This window comes from Lontra canadensis, unplaced genomic scaffold, assembly GCF_010015895.1.
Source record: "Lontra canadensis isolate GAN:19392208 unplaced genomic scaffold, GSC_riverotter_1.0 scaffold35, whole genome shotgun sequence".
In the NCBI taxonomy this organism is placed as follows: Eukaryota; Metazoa; Chordata; class Mammalia; order Carnivora; family Mustelidae; genus Lontra; species Lontra canadensis.
Window position 1 is genome coordinate 15,443,186 of NW_022631029.1, and position 13,547 is coordinate 15,456,732.

At 50.5% G+C, this 13,547-nt stretch overlaps 1 protein-coding gene across 1 annotated transcript; it reads left to right on the top strand.

Annotated features, from left to right (window-relative positions):
- The first annotated feature begins 2,275 nt into the window (after window positions 1-2,275).
- LOC116874116 (protein ATP6V1FNB) lies at window positions 2,276-6,246 on the top strand. Its single transcript, XM_032868536.1, has 2 exons — window positions 2,276-3,241; window positions 5,612-6,246. Exons 1-2 carry the CDS (start codon window positions 2,719-2,721, stop codon window positions 5,728-5,730), a joined length of 642 nt encoding a protein of 213 aa, XP_032724427.1. The 5' UTR covers window positions 2,276-2,718; the 3' UTR covers window positions 5,731-6,246.
- The last annotated feature ends 7,301 nt before the right edge of the window (window positions 6,247-13,547 follow it).

A 13,547-nucleotide genomic window follows, 5' to 3' on the forward strand; every position in this document is an offset into this window, starting at 1 on the left:
TACAGGGGCATTTCCCAGGGCTCAGAGAGGTTAAGTGACTTGTACAATGTCACACAGTAATGGTCAAGGCTGTGTTAAAAGCCAGAAAGCCTGGGGCGCCTGGGTGGCTCGGTTGTTAAGTGTCTGCCTTCTGCTCAGGTCATGATCCAAGGGTCCTGGGATGGAGCCCTGCATCAGGCTGTCTGCTCAGAAGGGAACCCCCCCCCTCTGCCTACTTGTGATCTCTGTCAAATAAATAAATAAAAATCTTTTAAAAAATTAAAGAAAAAAAAAGCCAGAAAGCCTGAATTTAGGGAGGAGGGCATGAAGCTGTGCCCTGCACACAAGGGCCTCCCACAGGTGGGTGCTCGGAATCCAAAGGCGACTCTCCTTGTAAGCCAAACTTTGTTCCTGAGCCCGTTGGAAGTCAGTACTTTTGGGGCGCCTTTCTACACCCTTCCACCCCACTTCCCTCTTGGGAGTGCCTGTCCAGTCCTCAGTGTAACACCCGCCTCCTCCACCCCGTCTATTGACAGGCTGCTCCGCTGTCGTTCCCGTGATGACCGCCAGGGGTCGCCTTGGGCGCGCCAACGGTGGCACGGAAGAAAACCCTGCGGTCCAGAAGGCACTGGGTCGTCCAAGCCAGGAGGGAGCACACCCACCTCTGCGCTGCCCGGAGCTGGGGAGGTCTAGGTCAGGGAGACTTGCTTGATATTCCGGGGTCAGACCCTGCCCCACAAGCATCTGACACTAGGGTCCTGCCACCCCCGCCACCAAAGCTGCTCTGAATTTCCTCCATCTGTCCCTGAGGCAACAGAACAGACATGAAGTCTGCTGATTCATCCTTTCCTCGAGCACTTTTTCCGAGCACCAACTGTATGCCAGACAATCTCCCGGACATACTGGAAATGTGGAGTTGAGGAGGACAGGAGCCAGAACGCAACCTCCGTGAGGGAGGGACAGTTTGTCAGCACTGTTCACTTGCCGCTCCTGGCACACACATCCCCTCAGTACCCAAAGCGTGTTTGGTGCTTACAGGAGAGCCTGGATTAAAAAGGTGATTGCACAATTAATTGATGACTGTTCTGAGTGCTCCAGATGAGCTCCTACCATGCCTGGGCTGTTTTACTTACCAAGCTGGTTCTTAATCTTCCCAGTCGTCCCAAACATCATAACCCTCATCTTACAGTTGGGAAGACTGAAGCACAGAGGGCAGTCTAGACAGCCTTATGCTTTCTTGCCTTGGGAGTCCCAGTCTACAACATTCTTCCACTACTCTTTGCCTGGCTAACTCACGGTCGCAGTTCAGGGCTCACTCAAAGGGCATCTCCTCCAGGAAGCCTCCCCTGATCATCTCTCCAGTTCCCTGCTCCCCATCCACCTGATTATGAGTCTGTCTCCCCTCCTGGACTGTGAAACCCTGAAGGCAGGAAGTATGTAGACTCTGTTCCTCCTCATCTACCTTTAGTACCTGGCTCAGTGCCTGGCAACAGGGTCAAGAGTGAATGAACGTTTGTTGAATGAATAAATGAGAGCACATTAAGCAGATAGTGGAAAGGTGAATGGCTCCAGGGCATTATAGGTAACCTCCTTGTCACTGGTACTCAGGCGGCCCACACCTGCAGGGCCCTGATGGGAGAGGCAGAGGGTGTGAGGGTCCTGGAAGTTGATGCTATGGAGCTGCTGGGTGACTGGTGGGTCCTCCTCTGCTTGCCCCCGCTCCCACCACCCACTGTGTCTCTCAGATGATGTTGTCACATTCAATGGGAAAGTTCTGTATCTGTTACGTGGGGCAGGGTGTGAGGGGGGTTGATGTCCATCCCAGTGGAACCAAATGAACATTGCTGAGCCCCCATCACTCCATCTGGAAAAGGAATGGGAGAGAGCCTGTTAGTGAGTCACCGTGAGGATTCCACTGAGTGGGATCACTCGTTAAACCCTCCAGCCCAGGGCCTAGCACAGAGTAGCCCGGGTGTGCCCTGTGCTGGCACATAGTTCCTGCAAGCCTCCCTTTCCTCACCTGGAAAGGAGGTTAACGAGAGCCCCAGCAACCGAGGAGGGTGGTTTCAGGCAGAGGGAGCTCAGCACAGCAGCTGGCACTGAGCAGGGCCTTGTGAAACAGCGGCCGCCTCCATCCACGCCAGGCACTGTTCCAAGTTCTTCTACCCTGGCCTAATGTCATTCTCGCGAGTCCAGAAGTAATTCCCTCTGACATTCTGATGTTTCAGTGATGCCAGGTAAGCTCTCATGTGTCAGAGACGTGTCTGAGGAGTTGGGGTCCAGAGTTTCCATGGCAACCCCCCAGCCATGTGTCCAGAGCACCCTGAGAGTGGACCCTGGGCCTCCCTTGGGACCTCCCTGGGTGCCTGGTGCACAGTAGGTGTGCGTCAGGGTTTACCGAATGGACTAGAGGCTCGGGCACCCTGTGAGCCTCCCTGGGACCCTCTGGGTGTGGGGGGTAAAGGCTTGGGCCCCGAGTCCCTCTGGGGCAGAATACAGCCTCCTGCCAGGCACCCTGGGTGGGCTGTAGCCAGCCCTTGCTCCCTTTTCCAACCTGGTCTGTCCTGCTGCCTGCGTGTGGCCCCCTGAGCAGCCCAGCCCCTCCTCTCCAGCGGGGCCTTGGCAACCCAGCCCTCATTGGCTGCACGTATCCTTGGAGACGGTCCCCGCAGAGCAAACAGGCCACAGGGCTCCAGGCAGAATGGTTCCTCCCTCCGCACCCTGTCCCCTCCCACTGCCATGAGGGATCTCTGCACCACCCAGAGCCAAGCCTGCTGGCAAGAGCGCATCCAGAAGGAGACCACAGCCCGGGTCACCTGGAATATCAACTATGGCCACAAGTACCTGAAGGAGGGGCCCGTGCCCAGGAAGCGGCTACAGCGGGCCCCCCTCAGGTTAGCCTTGGGAGCAGGGCCCTTGCCTGCCACCAGTGCCCCTGAGAGCAAGGAAATACAGGATGGATGGTCAGAGACCAAGGGGGTCCAGGATCAACTGTCCAGGGGAGTGGGCGTCCACGGCCCCCCACCCAAGGGAGAGAAGGCCTGGGAGGCCCAAAGAGCCCCTCAGGGGCCCGCAGTCCATTCCAGGCCAGGGGGCTTAGAAATGATGCAGGTCCCCGCCAGCACCTTGCAGCTGCTCTTCCAAGGCATCTCCCACGATGGCCAAGGCCGGGCCTCGTACCTCCGTGAGCGGCATCGGCAGAAGCCAGAGGAGAAGTTTCTGTACCCGGTCTTGTCATCCTGGGAGTACGGCTGGCACATGGGTAAGGGCTGCCACCATCTTGCCACTCCAGGCGCAGGCCTGGCCCTCCCCTCCCCCACCCCAGCCCTGTCCTTAATCACCCTGCAGGCAACAGCCTACCCCTTGGGCTCACCCTTCTCAGAGCAGGCCCCACGCCTTCACACCTTCGGGCCTTCGCACATTTTCGTTGCTCCACCTGGAATGTACCTCCTGCCTCTTCCTCTGCTTGCTAACTTTCACATGTCACCTCCTCTGGGAAGCTCTCCGAAAGTCCTCCAGGTAGATTTGAGTCCACCCTAGTGCTTATCCAGCTTTCTGTGTCTACAGAAGCCCTGGGCCCCCTGTGTCACCATTCCTCAAGTATCCATCTGGTCTAATGAGCCCTTTGGGTTCCAGAAATACTTAGTTAATTTTATTAAGGCCCTCCCAGTCCCCAGCTTGGTACTCCGTGACCATGGAATGAATGAACAAATGAATGAAGGTAGACTAGGGAATGAGGCCTTGGTTTGGAATCAGGAAGTGCAAGTTCAAATCCTGGCTTCTCCCCTTGGGAGTTGTGTTGAGCTCAAGCAAGAACCTTAACATCACTGGGCCTCAGTTTCCACATCTGAAAAATGGGACTACACTAGTACCTGTCTTCCTGTGTCGCAGAGTTTTGGGGAAATCAAATGGGAAAGCACCCTGAACAGAAATTTTCCTCACAAAAGCCTCATGCGGTGGAGAGGACATTTATTCATTTGACATGCGATGCTTTCATTTGGGAAAGTCCAGTGAGGGAGATCTGGAGTCATTAAATCCCAGCTCTGCCCCAACATGAGTTAGCCAATGAACAACCATGGAAGAGGGACTCAGTTTGAAATTAGAGTGCCTGGGTTTGGATTCTGGTCTCTTGATTTATTCACTCACTCAACAAAGATTTAGTGAGCACCTGATTTACGTCAGAACCTTTGTGTCCCTGGGGATATGGCAGAGATTGTGAGTATTAAGCCTGTAGAAGGAGATCTGTCGGGAAAAGGAGAGGAAGATGCAGGGGCTCCTTGGTGGACAGGTGGTCAGGGAAGGCCTGCTGGGAGGGGACGCTGGAGCAGAAGCCTGAGGTGTTTCTACTTCATCCGATTTTTCTGAGGAGGGCCCGACTCCCTAGGCCCACAGAGTGAGTCTCGGTTCCTGCACTACACCCCCTTTCCTGCTCCCCCTCTCCTCCTCCTGCCTATGGGTCTATGTCTCTGCCCGTGAAACCACTGCCAGACGAAGGCCACCAGACAGAGCAAACTAAACTACAAGATGCCCAGTTACATTTGAGCTTCGGATAAACAATAATTTATTAGTCTAAGTATGTCCCAGATATGGCACGGAACATACTTAAAATGAAAAATTGCCGTTTATCTGAAATTCAGCCATAACTGGGCATCCTTTATTTCATCCAGTAATCCGAATACTGGAGCTGGGGGGAGCTGCTCCTGGATGCCTCCTGTGTCCTAGGGCAGTCCTAGGTTCAGGGCCAAGACTGAAGACTGTTTCCATCCATGGTGGTTCTGCTTAAGCTCCCGGTTGCTCCTGAAATCTCCTGAACATTCTGTAAGATTCTAGCCTCATGCCCCCTAACCTGACCAGTTCAGGGACTAAATGAGGAACAGATGAGAGACCTTCTGTGGACCATCTCTCCCCATCCCCCGACCCGGTTACAGACAGGAGCTGCATCATCCTGGGGGGTGGAGGGGAGAGTGGGGTGCGCTGCAAACAGCCATGGGGAAGTGGGGTCACAGGCATTGTCTGGGCCCCAGCTGGATTGTCCCCAAATGCCCTTTGACACATAGAAAGTACCAGTCTAGTGCTTGGCACATAGTAAGTGCTCAACAGATGGTAACTGGTATTATTATTATTATTATTATTATTAATTCAGCAGACAGGAGTTACTGTCTGTGGGCATCTGGGAGCTGGTTCAGCCTTGGCCAGGACCTTGGAGACTCTCACTAAGAAGCTCTGGGATGGAGGGGCTCTCACTAGACAAAAGGGAGAAATGGGATGAGGTTACCCCTTGTAGGTGTGGGGTAGGGATGGGAACAAAAGAGTCAACTGTTGGAATGACTTGAGTGCCTGCCACCCGTTGGGGCAGATTGTGGGCCCAAAGCCAATGCAGGGCCTTGAGGCCCCCATGCTACGTACGCCAGGTGTACCATGTAGTTACTGGATGCTAAGAAGGAACAGGGGAGTGAGGGAGGGATCAAGGGGCACAGGGGCAACCACTGCCCCCAACCGTTTAGAAGTACTTCAAGATTTTAACCAGAGCGATTGTAGCCGGTGTCCCTGCTGACCCTCGGCCCTCCCGGCTGGGGCAGGGCTGGCGGGAGGAACGTGGCCCCACCTCAACCAGGCCTTTGCTGTTTTCCAGGGGACATCATGAAGGACCCCAGGGCTCCAACGTATGCCAGGTGCCAGCCCATCTCAAAGACCTTTTACATCAAGAGTAGCGTCTTCCATTTTCCACGGCGAACAGACCAGCTAAGCTGAGCTCAAGGGGGGCTCAGAGGCTGCTCCTGCCTTCTCCTGCAGTCTGTCTGGACCCCGCTGCGCAAAGACGCTGCCGCTCCACCCACCTTCCCTCTGTTTGTCCGGCCCTGCCTCCTCTGTGGAGCATGAGGGGACATGAGTGCTTTTCTCTACCTCTGGGACTTAGGGTGGCCCACCTGCAGCCTCTTGGATGTCCTCAGGGACCTTAGCTCCTTGCACAGCCCTGCCCCCACCATCACCAGCCAAGTGTGGGATGCTCGCTGCCCTCCCAGTGTCCCAGCAGCAGAGCAGGGGGGCAGGGGAGGGGATCGCTAAGTGGAGGAGAGGAGTATCTCCCTGTCTTGACTCTCTCTATATTTTAGTGAAGGGACCCACAGCCGAATTGCTTGGTCCCAGTGTACCCCCCCAGTTCAAGGGGGAAGTGGTTTCCATGTTTACTTACTATTTCTCTCACTGTCCCCCACCTCCACCCCGAAGAACCTGCATGGGTCAGGTTTGCCTTGTTTTTGTAGCAAACAGCCACTACCTCCCAGTTGCTTTAACCAATAAAGGCGTACTTCGTGCAGCACGGTGCACTCTGGTGGCCAGTGCACCGCCTGCCACATGCCAACCTGGGGAGCCGAGCCACTCCCATCTGGTGGCTCTGCCATCTCCTAGGGCTTCAGGGTCCTTCCCCGAGTCTCTCTACATCCAACTGGGGACAAGGGAAGAGACAAGAGTCTGCAGAGAACACACCCACTCTTAACTGCCTTGGAAGGAAATTAACCAATGTCACCTCCCATCACGTTCTATTGGTGAGAACTCATTCCATGACTTCTAGGTGTGTGAAGGCTGGGAGAGTTGTGTCTCTCCTGGTCAGCCTCTCAGTACAACTTCACAGACGAGCTATGCCCCCTACAGCTGCGATTTGAGCTAATTGGCCTGGCTTTCCTTCATTGACTTCAGGAAAGTTCTGGAATGGGAAAGAGCAAGAGGCAGAGGGTGTGAGTGAGGGCCAAAGTGTGCGTGTGATTCAAATGGAATTCACACTATGGCCTTGCATGCACACCAGAGGTGCTTGGCAACAACCTGCTGAATGTACTCAAATACCAAAGAACACCCTGGATTCCTCCAGGGGCCATGTGATTGCAACAGCCGTGGATCTGACCGCTCCCGTGGGTCAGATCTGGTCTGGGCTCCTGTGAGATCAGGGACCACATCTTCTGGGAGTTCACAGTGCAGACTGAGAAGGGCTTGTGATGGGGGAAGGTGGGCACTTTGGGAGCACAGAGGAGACGCTGAAGTCGGCATGGGGTCTCGGGGAGGTCACTGTTATTTATGGCATTAAAGGAAATAACGCTCAGAAAATGCCTAGCAAGTGCCTGCCTATTGATGTGAATTACATTGATGATGACAGTGATCTCTGTCCACAGCAAGTCTGCAAGCTGCTTAGAAAAGGGCGAGCTACCACCAGAGCAGGCTTTCTCAGTCAGGAATTTGCAAAGAGATCAAGCCTTACCGAAAATGATTTAAGTGACAATTTTCTCAATTCTCTCAAGGAGGGGACTCTGAAGCTAGCATCGTTCTAGAGGCTCGGGAAAGAGATTCATTACAAACAGTGAATGTCCCAGAATGTTAGGGCTTACTTCTTCTGAGGAATTTATTTGTGTATGTATTTAACAAACTCCAATGTGGCATTTACCATGTACAGGCATTTTTCCAAGGCTGCACTGTGGCAATCAGTAGGCATAGGCCACACGGGTCCATTGATCCCTTGAAATGTGTTGTAAGTATAAAAGATACACGAAAACTTGAAGATTTAATATGATAAAAAGTATAAAATATCTAATGATTGTTATATTGAGTTACATGCTGAAAAGACAAGGTCTGTCGTTTCAGACTTGGATGCTGGATTAAACCAGGGATTGGCAGACTTTCTCTGGAAAGGACTAGTTGTATTTTCCACTTGGGAGCCATCCAGTCTCAACTCCACAGCTACTCAACTCTGCAGTTACAGGGTAAAGGCAGCCATAAATAATACATAACCAAATGGGTGTGGCTGTGTGCCCGTAAAGCTTTATTTAAAAAAATAGGCAGTGGCCTCCACTCGACCTACAGGTTGTCATTTGCTCACCCCTGGGTTAAATAAAATATACTATTCCAATTACGTTTACTTGTTTATTTATTTATTTATTTTTGCTTTTCTTAATGTGGCTAGTAGAAGATTTCAGATTACATTTGGCTCACATGTTATTCCTACTGAACAGGCTGATCTAAGTACTCTATGAATATTAACTCTAGGGATAACTGTTACCCTGAGGTGGGGGTGGGGGGTCGGGGAGTGTGTGAAATCTGCTGACAACCTAAGGAAAGAGCATGCATTGGCTCCTTCGCCTGGCTCCCCCACTGCCAAGGGTGGAGCACAAGGCCAGACTAGCTTGTGGCTGCTTCCTGGGACTATCCGAGTCTATACCCTCTCTGTAGGTTCATCCTTTGACTAAAGGGAAGTCCCCCAGCAAGACCACCAGGTGGTGCTGTCGGACCACAGAGCCTGGCAGTTGGCCTGCAGAGACCTGGGTTCTACGGCTGGGGTTGACCATTCATCTGCTGTGTGGCCTTGGACCTCAATTTTCTCACCTATAAAATGGAGTCAGACTGGCCTAGTGAAAACATGACCTTTTAAGATGGACTGACCTGATTTGAGCTTTGACTCCACCAGAGCCACAGGATGAATATCATGGTCCCCAGGCATTTTGCCTTTGTGCACCCCTTCTTCCATAGAAAAATATTAAAAGTTGTATTTAAACTCTGTTGGTATAAGCACAAATATCTTAATATTATATATTAAAATATTTTTCTTTAACCTAAAACTTCATCTTATTCCTTCTTATTCTGAAAGAAAACATTTCTGTGGCCCTTAAAACTATCATAAGCCCTAAGCCCAGAGGCTACAGGGCCTCTGGGAGAGTCACACGGGGCTCCACTGCTCACCAGCTGTGTGACCATGGGCAGGTTATTTAACCTCTCTGGGCCTCAGTTTCCTCATTTATGAAATGGAGATGACAACAGACCCCACATTTTTAGAGCCATAGTTGGAATTTAGTGAGAGAGTATATGCCATGACTATGAGTAGCAGCTATTATTTCTTCTTATTACTTATCATCTTTAAGGATATATTCAGCTCTAACCTCTATGAAACTACTAAAGTATCTCAAACAAGTAAGAATCTCAAAATACATCAAAAAAAATTTTTTTTGAAGCTTCCAGTCTCCTTGGTGGGGGAAGTAGAAAAGTTTCCCAGAGAAGAGTGTGTCAGCAGAAGTTTTTGCAAATGGCAAACACAGATTTTTTTTTTTTTCTCCTGCCATCAGGGAACTCATGAGGGAGGAACATGGGCTTGCACCGAACAGCTGGACACTGGGACCCTGGACAGTATGTTTTGTTTTTATTTTTGTTTTTTTTCCTCTCAACATTTTATTTTTTGTTTCTGGAATACAAATTAAAATACATTTTTGTTACATATCATGTTAGCGGGTTTGACATTTCTTCCCAATACAGGATAACTTAATACAGGTACTTTAAAACTTCTGTTTTAAAAATACATTTTATTTTGGAGGGAACAAGCTCATTAAAAAGATACATGAGTACACCGGCTCTTATTTTTGCATTATTTTAGTGTTTAGGAATTCTGAACTTGGATAGCATGCCCTCCAACTGAAAATCTGGTCCTTTAAAATACATACGTGTTCCATAACAAAAATAAAACTAGAGTGTACTGTTGAAAAAACAGAAATTTTTGGTATAGGCCTCTGAGTAAGCTTGAGAGAAAAGTCAGGATGTGTTTCAACTGGACAGTGGAACATTCAAGAACCTACCTAGAAACATGTGACAGAGCAAATGACTTGGTGCTATTGGAGTTGTTCTGCCTCAGAGGGGAGGGTGCTGAAGACTCATCACAGCCACAGAACCAACTAACTCAAAATTAACCCGAATTCGGTACGGAATAATGTACAATAAGAGTAGAACAATCCCAACAGTTATTCAATGCCAGGCAAGCTAGCTGTAAGCTTAGAACAAAGACCTCGGCAGGAACAATATTCAACATGTTTATAAGACTTTGAAGACGAAAACACTTCATCATTCATACTGTGGGCAGGTACTTGGGAAAGGTGTGTGTGTGTGTGTGTGTGTGTGTGTCTGCACGTGGCATTCATCTTAAAGAAAGGGAGATTTGCATGGAGTTTTGAAGGCTATGAAAGCCTCAAGCCTATGGAGACAGGAACATCATGTTTGCAGGGAAGAGGGGAGAAGATGGGAGGGGTGCTTTAGGCTAAGGGAATAGTATGTGAAAAATTCCGGGGGGTTAGGAGGGTGGAGGTCAAGTTCAAGGTGAGGTTTAGCTGAATTTTAGTTCTTGTATCCCTGGTGCCACCCCATTTTATATCCTTCAAATATTCTTTGAGAAACTTGAATACACTAGAAAGCACGTCAGTTTTCTTTGTATTGTTTTGGTTTGGGGATTTTAATTTAATTTATTTATTTGACAGAAAGAGAGAAAGAGAGAGAGCATGAGTCGGGGGCAGCAGGCTGGGGTAGAGGAAGAAACGGACTGTCCAATGAGCAGGGAGCCCAATGTAGGACTCAATCCCCGGGCCCTGAGATCATGACCCAAGCCGAAGGCAGACACTTAATGACTGAGCCACCCAAGTGTCCCAGCACTGCAATTTTTAAATCCCCAATTTGTACCAGCAGAAATCATTAACTTTGTAAGTTAGGTGTTTCCATCTGGAAGCATTTCTAAAAGAAAAATCACAACAATTCTACTACCCAATGTCTACTACTTCTCGCTCCAAAAAAAAAAAAAAAAAAAATTGCTTTAAAGGACCACTATGAAAAGGCTTTTACCTTCTTCTCCAAGATGGCACAGTAGTGCCCCGGTGTTTCATTAACTCCACAAAAACTGTGAGTAGTGACTACGAAGACACAGCTTTGCCATCATAGAGGCTGACGATTGGGAGTGGGGGCAGACACTGAACAACTAGCTGTACGGGTAATGAGGGTTAAGAAAGGGACATGAAGAGCACTGTGGGAAGATGCAGTGGAGGGTCCTAGAAAGACTGGGGGAAGCTAGTGAGAAAAGGCCTCCCTGACAGTGAGATTTAAGCTGAGTTTTGAGGAATGAGAAGAAATTAGCTAAGCGGATGGGGGTGATGGGGAAAAGGGGTGATGGGAGTAGGGGTGCCAGTGCAAAGCCCAGAAGCTGGGGAGAGCATGAAGAACGGAAGAACTACACGTTGTGGCTAGAATGTATAATGGTTGAAAGTGGAGTTGGAGAAGTGAAGGCCAAGAAATACAGGGCTTCGATGAAAAGGACTGGGGTCTTTACCCAGAAGAGAAATGGGGAGCCATTGAGGGTTTTAGCAGGGAGGCAACAGCAGGAGATTTGCATTTTAGTAAGTATACCCTGGTTGATGGGAGGAAACCAGATTGTAGGGGGCTAGGGTGGGAGTGGTGGGACCAGTGAGGGGGCCAAGGATGCCACCCAAGGAGAGTCCATGGCTTCGACTATGGCAGCCCCCTTGCCCTTGGCCCCATGAGGCCTGATATTTGTCTGCAGCTCAGTCTCAGCTACGTGGAGACTCTGGGAACCAAGCGACCATCTGGCTAGAAAATATCCCGTTGTTCCAGTCCATTCAGGGTACGTACTGTTTCCCAGACTATTTTCTCAGAAGAGGCGTGTGCGTGCGTGTGTGCGTGCGTGCGTGCGTGTGTGCGTGCGAACGCGAGCGCGCGCGTGCATGTGAACGTGCGCGCGTATGCGCGTTTGTATGTGTGAGCAATGCTTCCTGCACGGCTCCTTGTTTTCTCGAGATTCCCTCAGTTTTATCGAATTCAGTAGCTTTCCTGAGTCCTGAAGCTTGAAACCGCTGGTGCCCGAGTTCCGTGGACGTTGGTTACGCGTTCCTTCTCCCAGATGCGACCTGTGAGTAAGCGACATGGGAATGCGGGCTCCTTACCGTGCCTCTGTCCTCAGGACCATGGGGTGGATGCCTTAATGGGGAGACTCGGTCAGCCCATGCAGGTGGAAACGTCTCTCACCCGCACACCTGCCTTGGCCAGGCCCCTTTGCTCCCTCCAGGAGGGAAGACAGATGTGGCCTCTAGTCTGTCACCTTTTCCTTTCCTGGTTTGACAGCTGCCCTTTATACTCGCTTCTCCAATCCAAGGGAAAGATAAGAGCCAGGGCTGCTGAATTAGAGAAGCTCCCTGTACTCCCCACCCCGGTCTCCCATCCCAGCAGGGACAGGACGGGGAATACTAAACACTAACACAGAACAGCAAAGAGGGGTCTCTGTGTTTGCGGCAGGAAAGGGTGTTGAATAGAAAACGATAATAACAGGGCCTGGATGGAGACGCATCTCCATGTCTCAAGTCTCACTTGCCGAAATGCTTTTTGTGGTCAAAGATAAAACAATGGAACCTTAGTCTGATTCCTCATATGGCAACAATTCAAAGCAGTGAAATGAGAGACCTGTGTACCCAAAGGCTGCAGGTGGGCCATCCTTTGATGGAGCAAGTCCTATTATGAAAAGTACAGCCTCCATTGTGGAGGGCTTACTAAGTGTGAGGCACGTAGTTGGTATTTTACATTCATTACTTAAACTTCATCTCTGAGGTTGGTTCTCTCATTACCCTCATTTTAGACATAAGGGAACTGAGGGCAAGTGGGCGGCTCAGCATCCCAGAGCTCCAAGGTGGTGCAGAGTATGACTCCAGCGTGAGCCAGAGTCCTGCATCATGCTACACTTCTTGTCCCAAAGCAGAGCTGGGAGAGTGAGTTCAAGATCTGGTCCCTCGATAAAGAATGAAAGAAAAGTCTCATCCTCAGGTCACCTGGGAGCTTGTTGAAAAGGCAGTTCCTGAGGCACCTGGATGGCTCGGTTGGTTGAGCGTCTGCCTTAGCTCAGGTCATGATCTCAGGGTCCTGGGATCGAGTCCTGTGTTGGACTCCCTGCTCAGTGGGGAGTCTGATTGTCCCTTTCTCTCTGTCCTCCACCCCTGCTCATGTGCATGCACGCTCTCTCTATATGTATAATAAATACACAAATTAAAAAAAAAAATGCAGGCTCCCACCCTGCCCCCACTCCAAGCTTCTGAGACGGACTCTGGGAGCCTGGGGCCTGGGATCAGCATAACAGGTTCTCTGGGATTCTGGTGCACACAAGTTTCAAACCCTCTGGACAAAGCCAAAGCTGAAAGGTTATACACACAACCAGGGTATACCCTCCTTCCCCAAAAAGGTGCAAGGGTTCCTTGCCCCAGGCAGACCAGATGACCCAGAGGGATGGGAGCATGTCAGTGGCTCTGTTAGTTTGTGACCAGAAAGAAGCAGCCTCACTCCAGCCTCACTTCGTCTCTTCTTGTCGGGCAGAGTTTGCCCGGAATGGGAGCTGGCTGGGCCTGTGGCTCTGGGAAGCTGCTTCAATGCAGGGATAGAGGGATGTCTTGTCACCAAGGAGGCCACAGGGTAGCAGAGACCAGCTCAGAGCCATTGACAAGCTCACTTAGTGTCCGGCCAACTTTTCCCCACCAAGCACAGGGCTCTTGTCTCACTGTGCTGCTAGCCTTTAGGGCAAAAGCATGATCCTCTCCTCCAAATATGTTCCTTTGGGAATCCTTGACCATTGTGGACCTTAGAAACTGGAAGTTTTCCTGGGCCAGTGAGCCCTATTCAGAAGGCGTGACAGAAGCTTTATAGCCTTGCCACCTGCCCCCACCCCCAATTCCAACAAGAGCTCTGAGGTTCATTGGGTTTTTGGGGAGAAACAATTTTCCCAT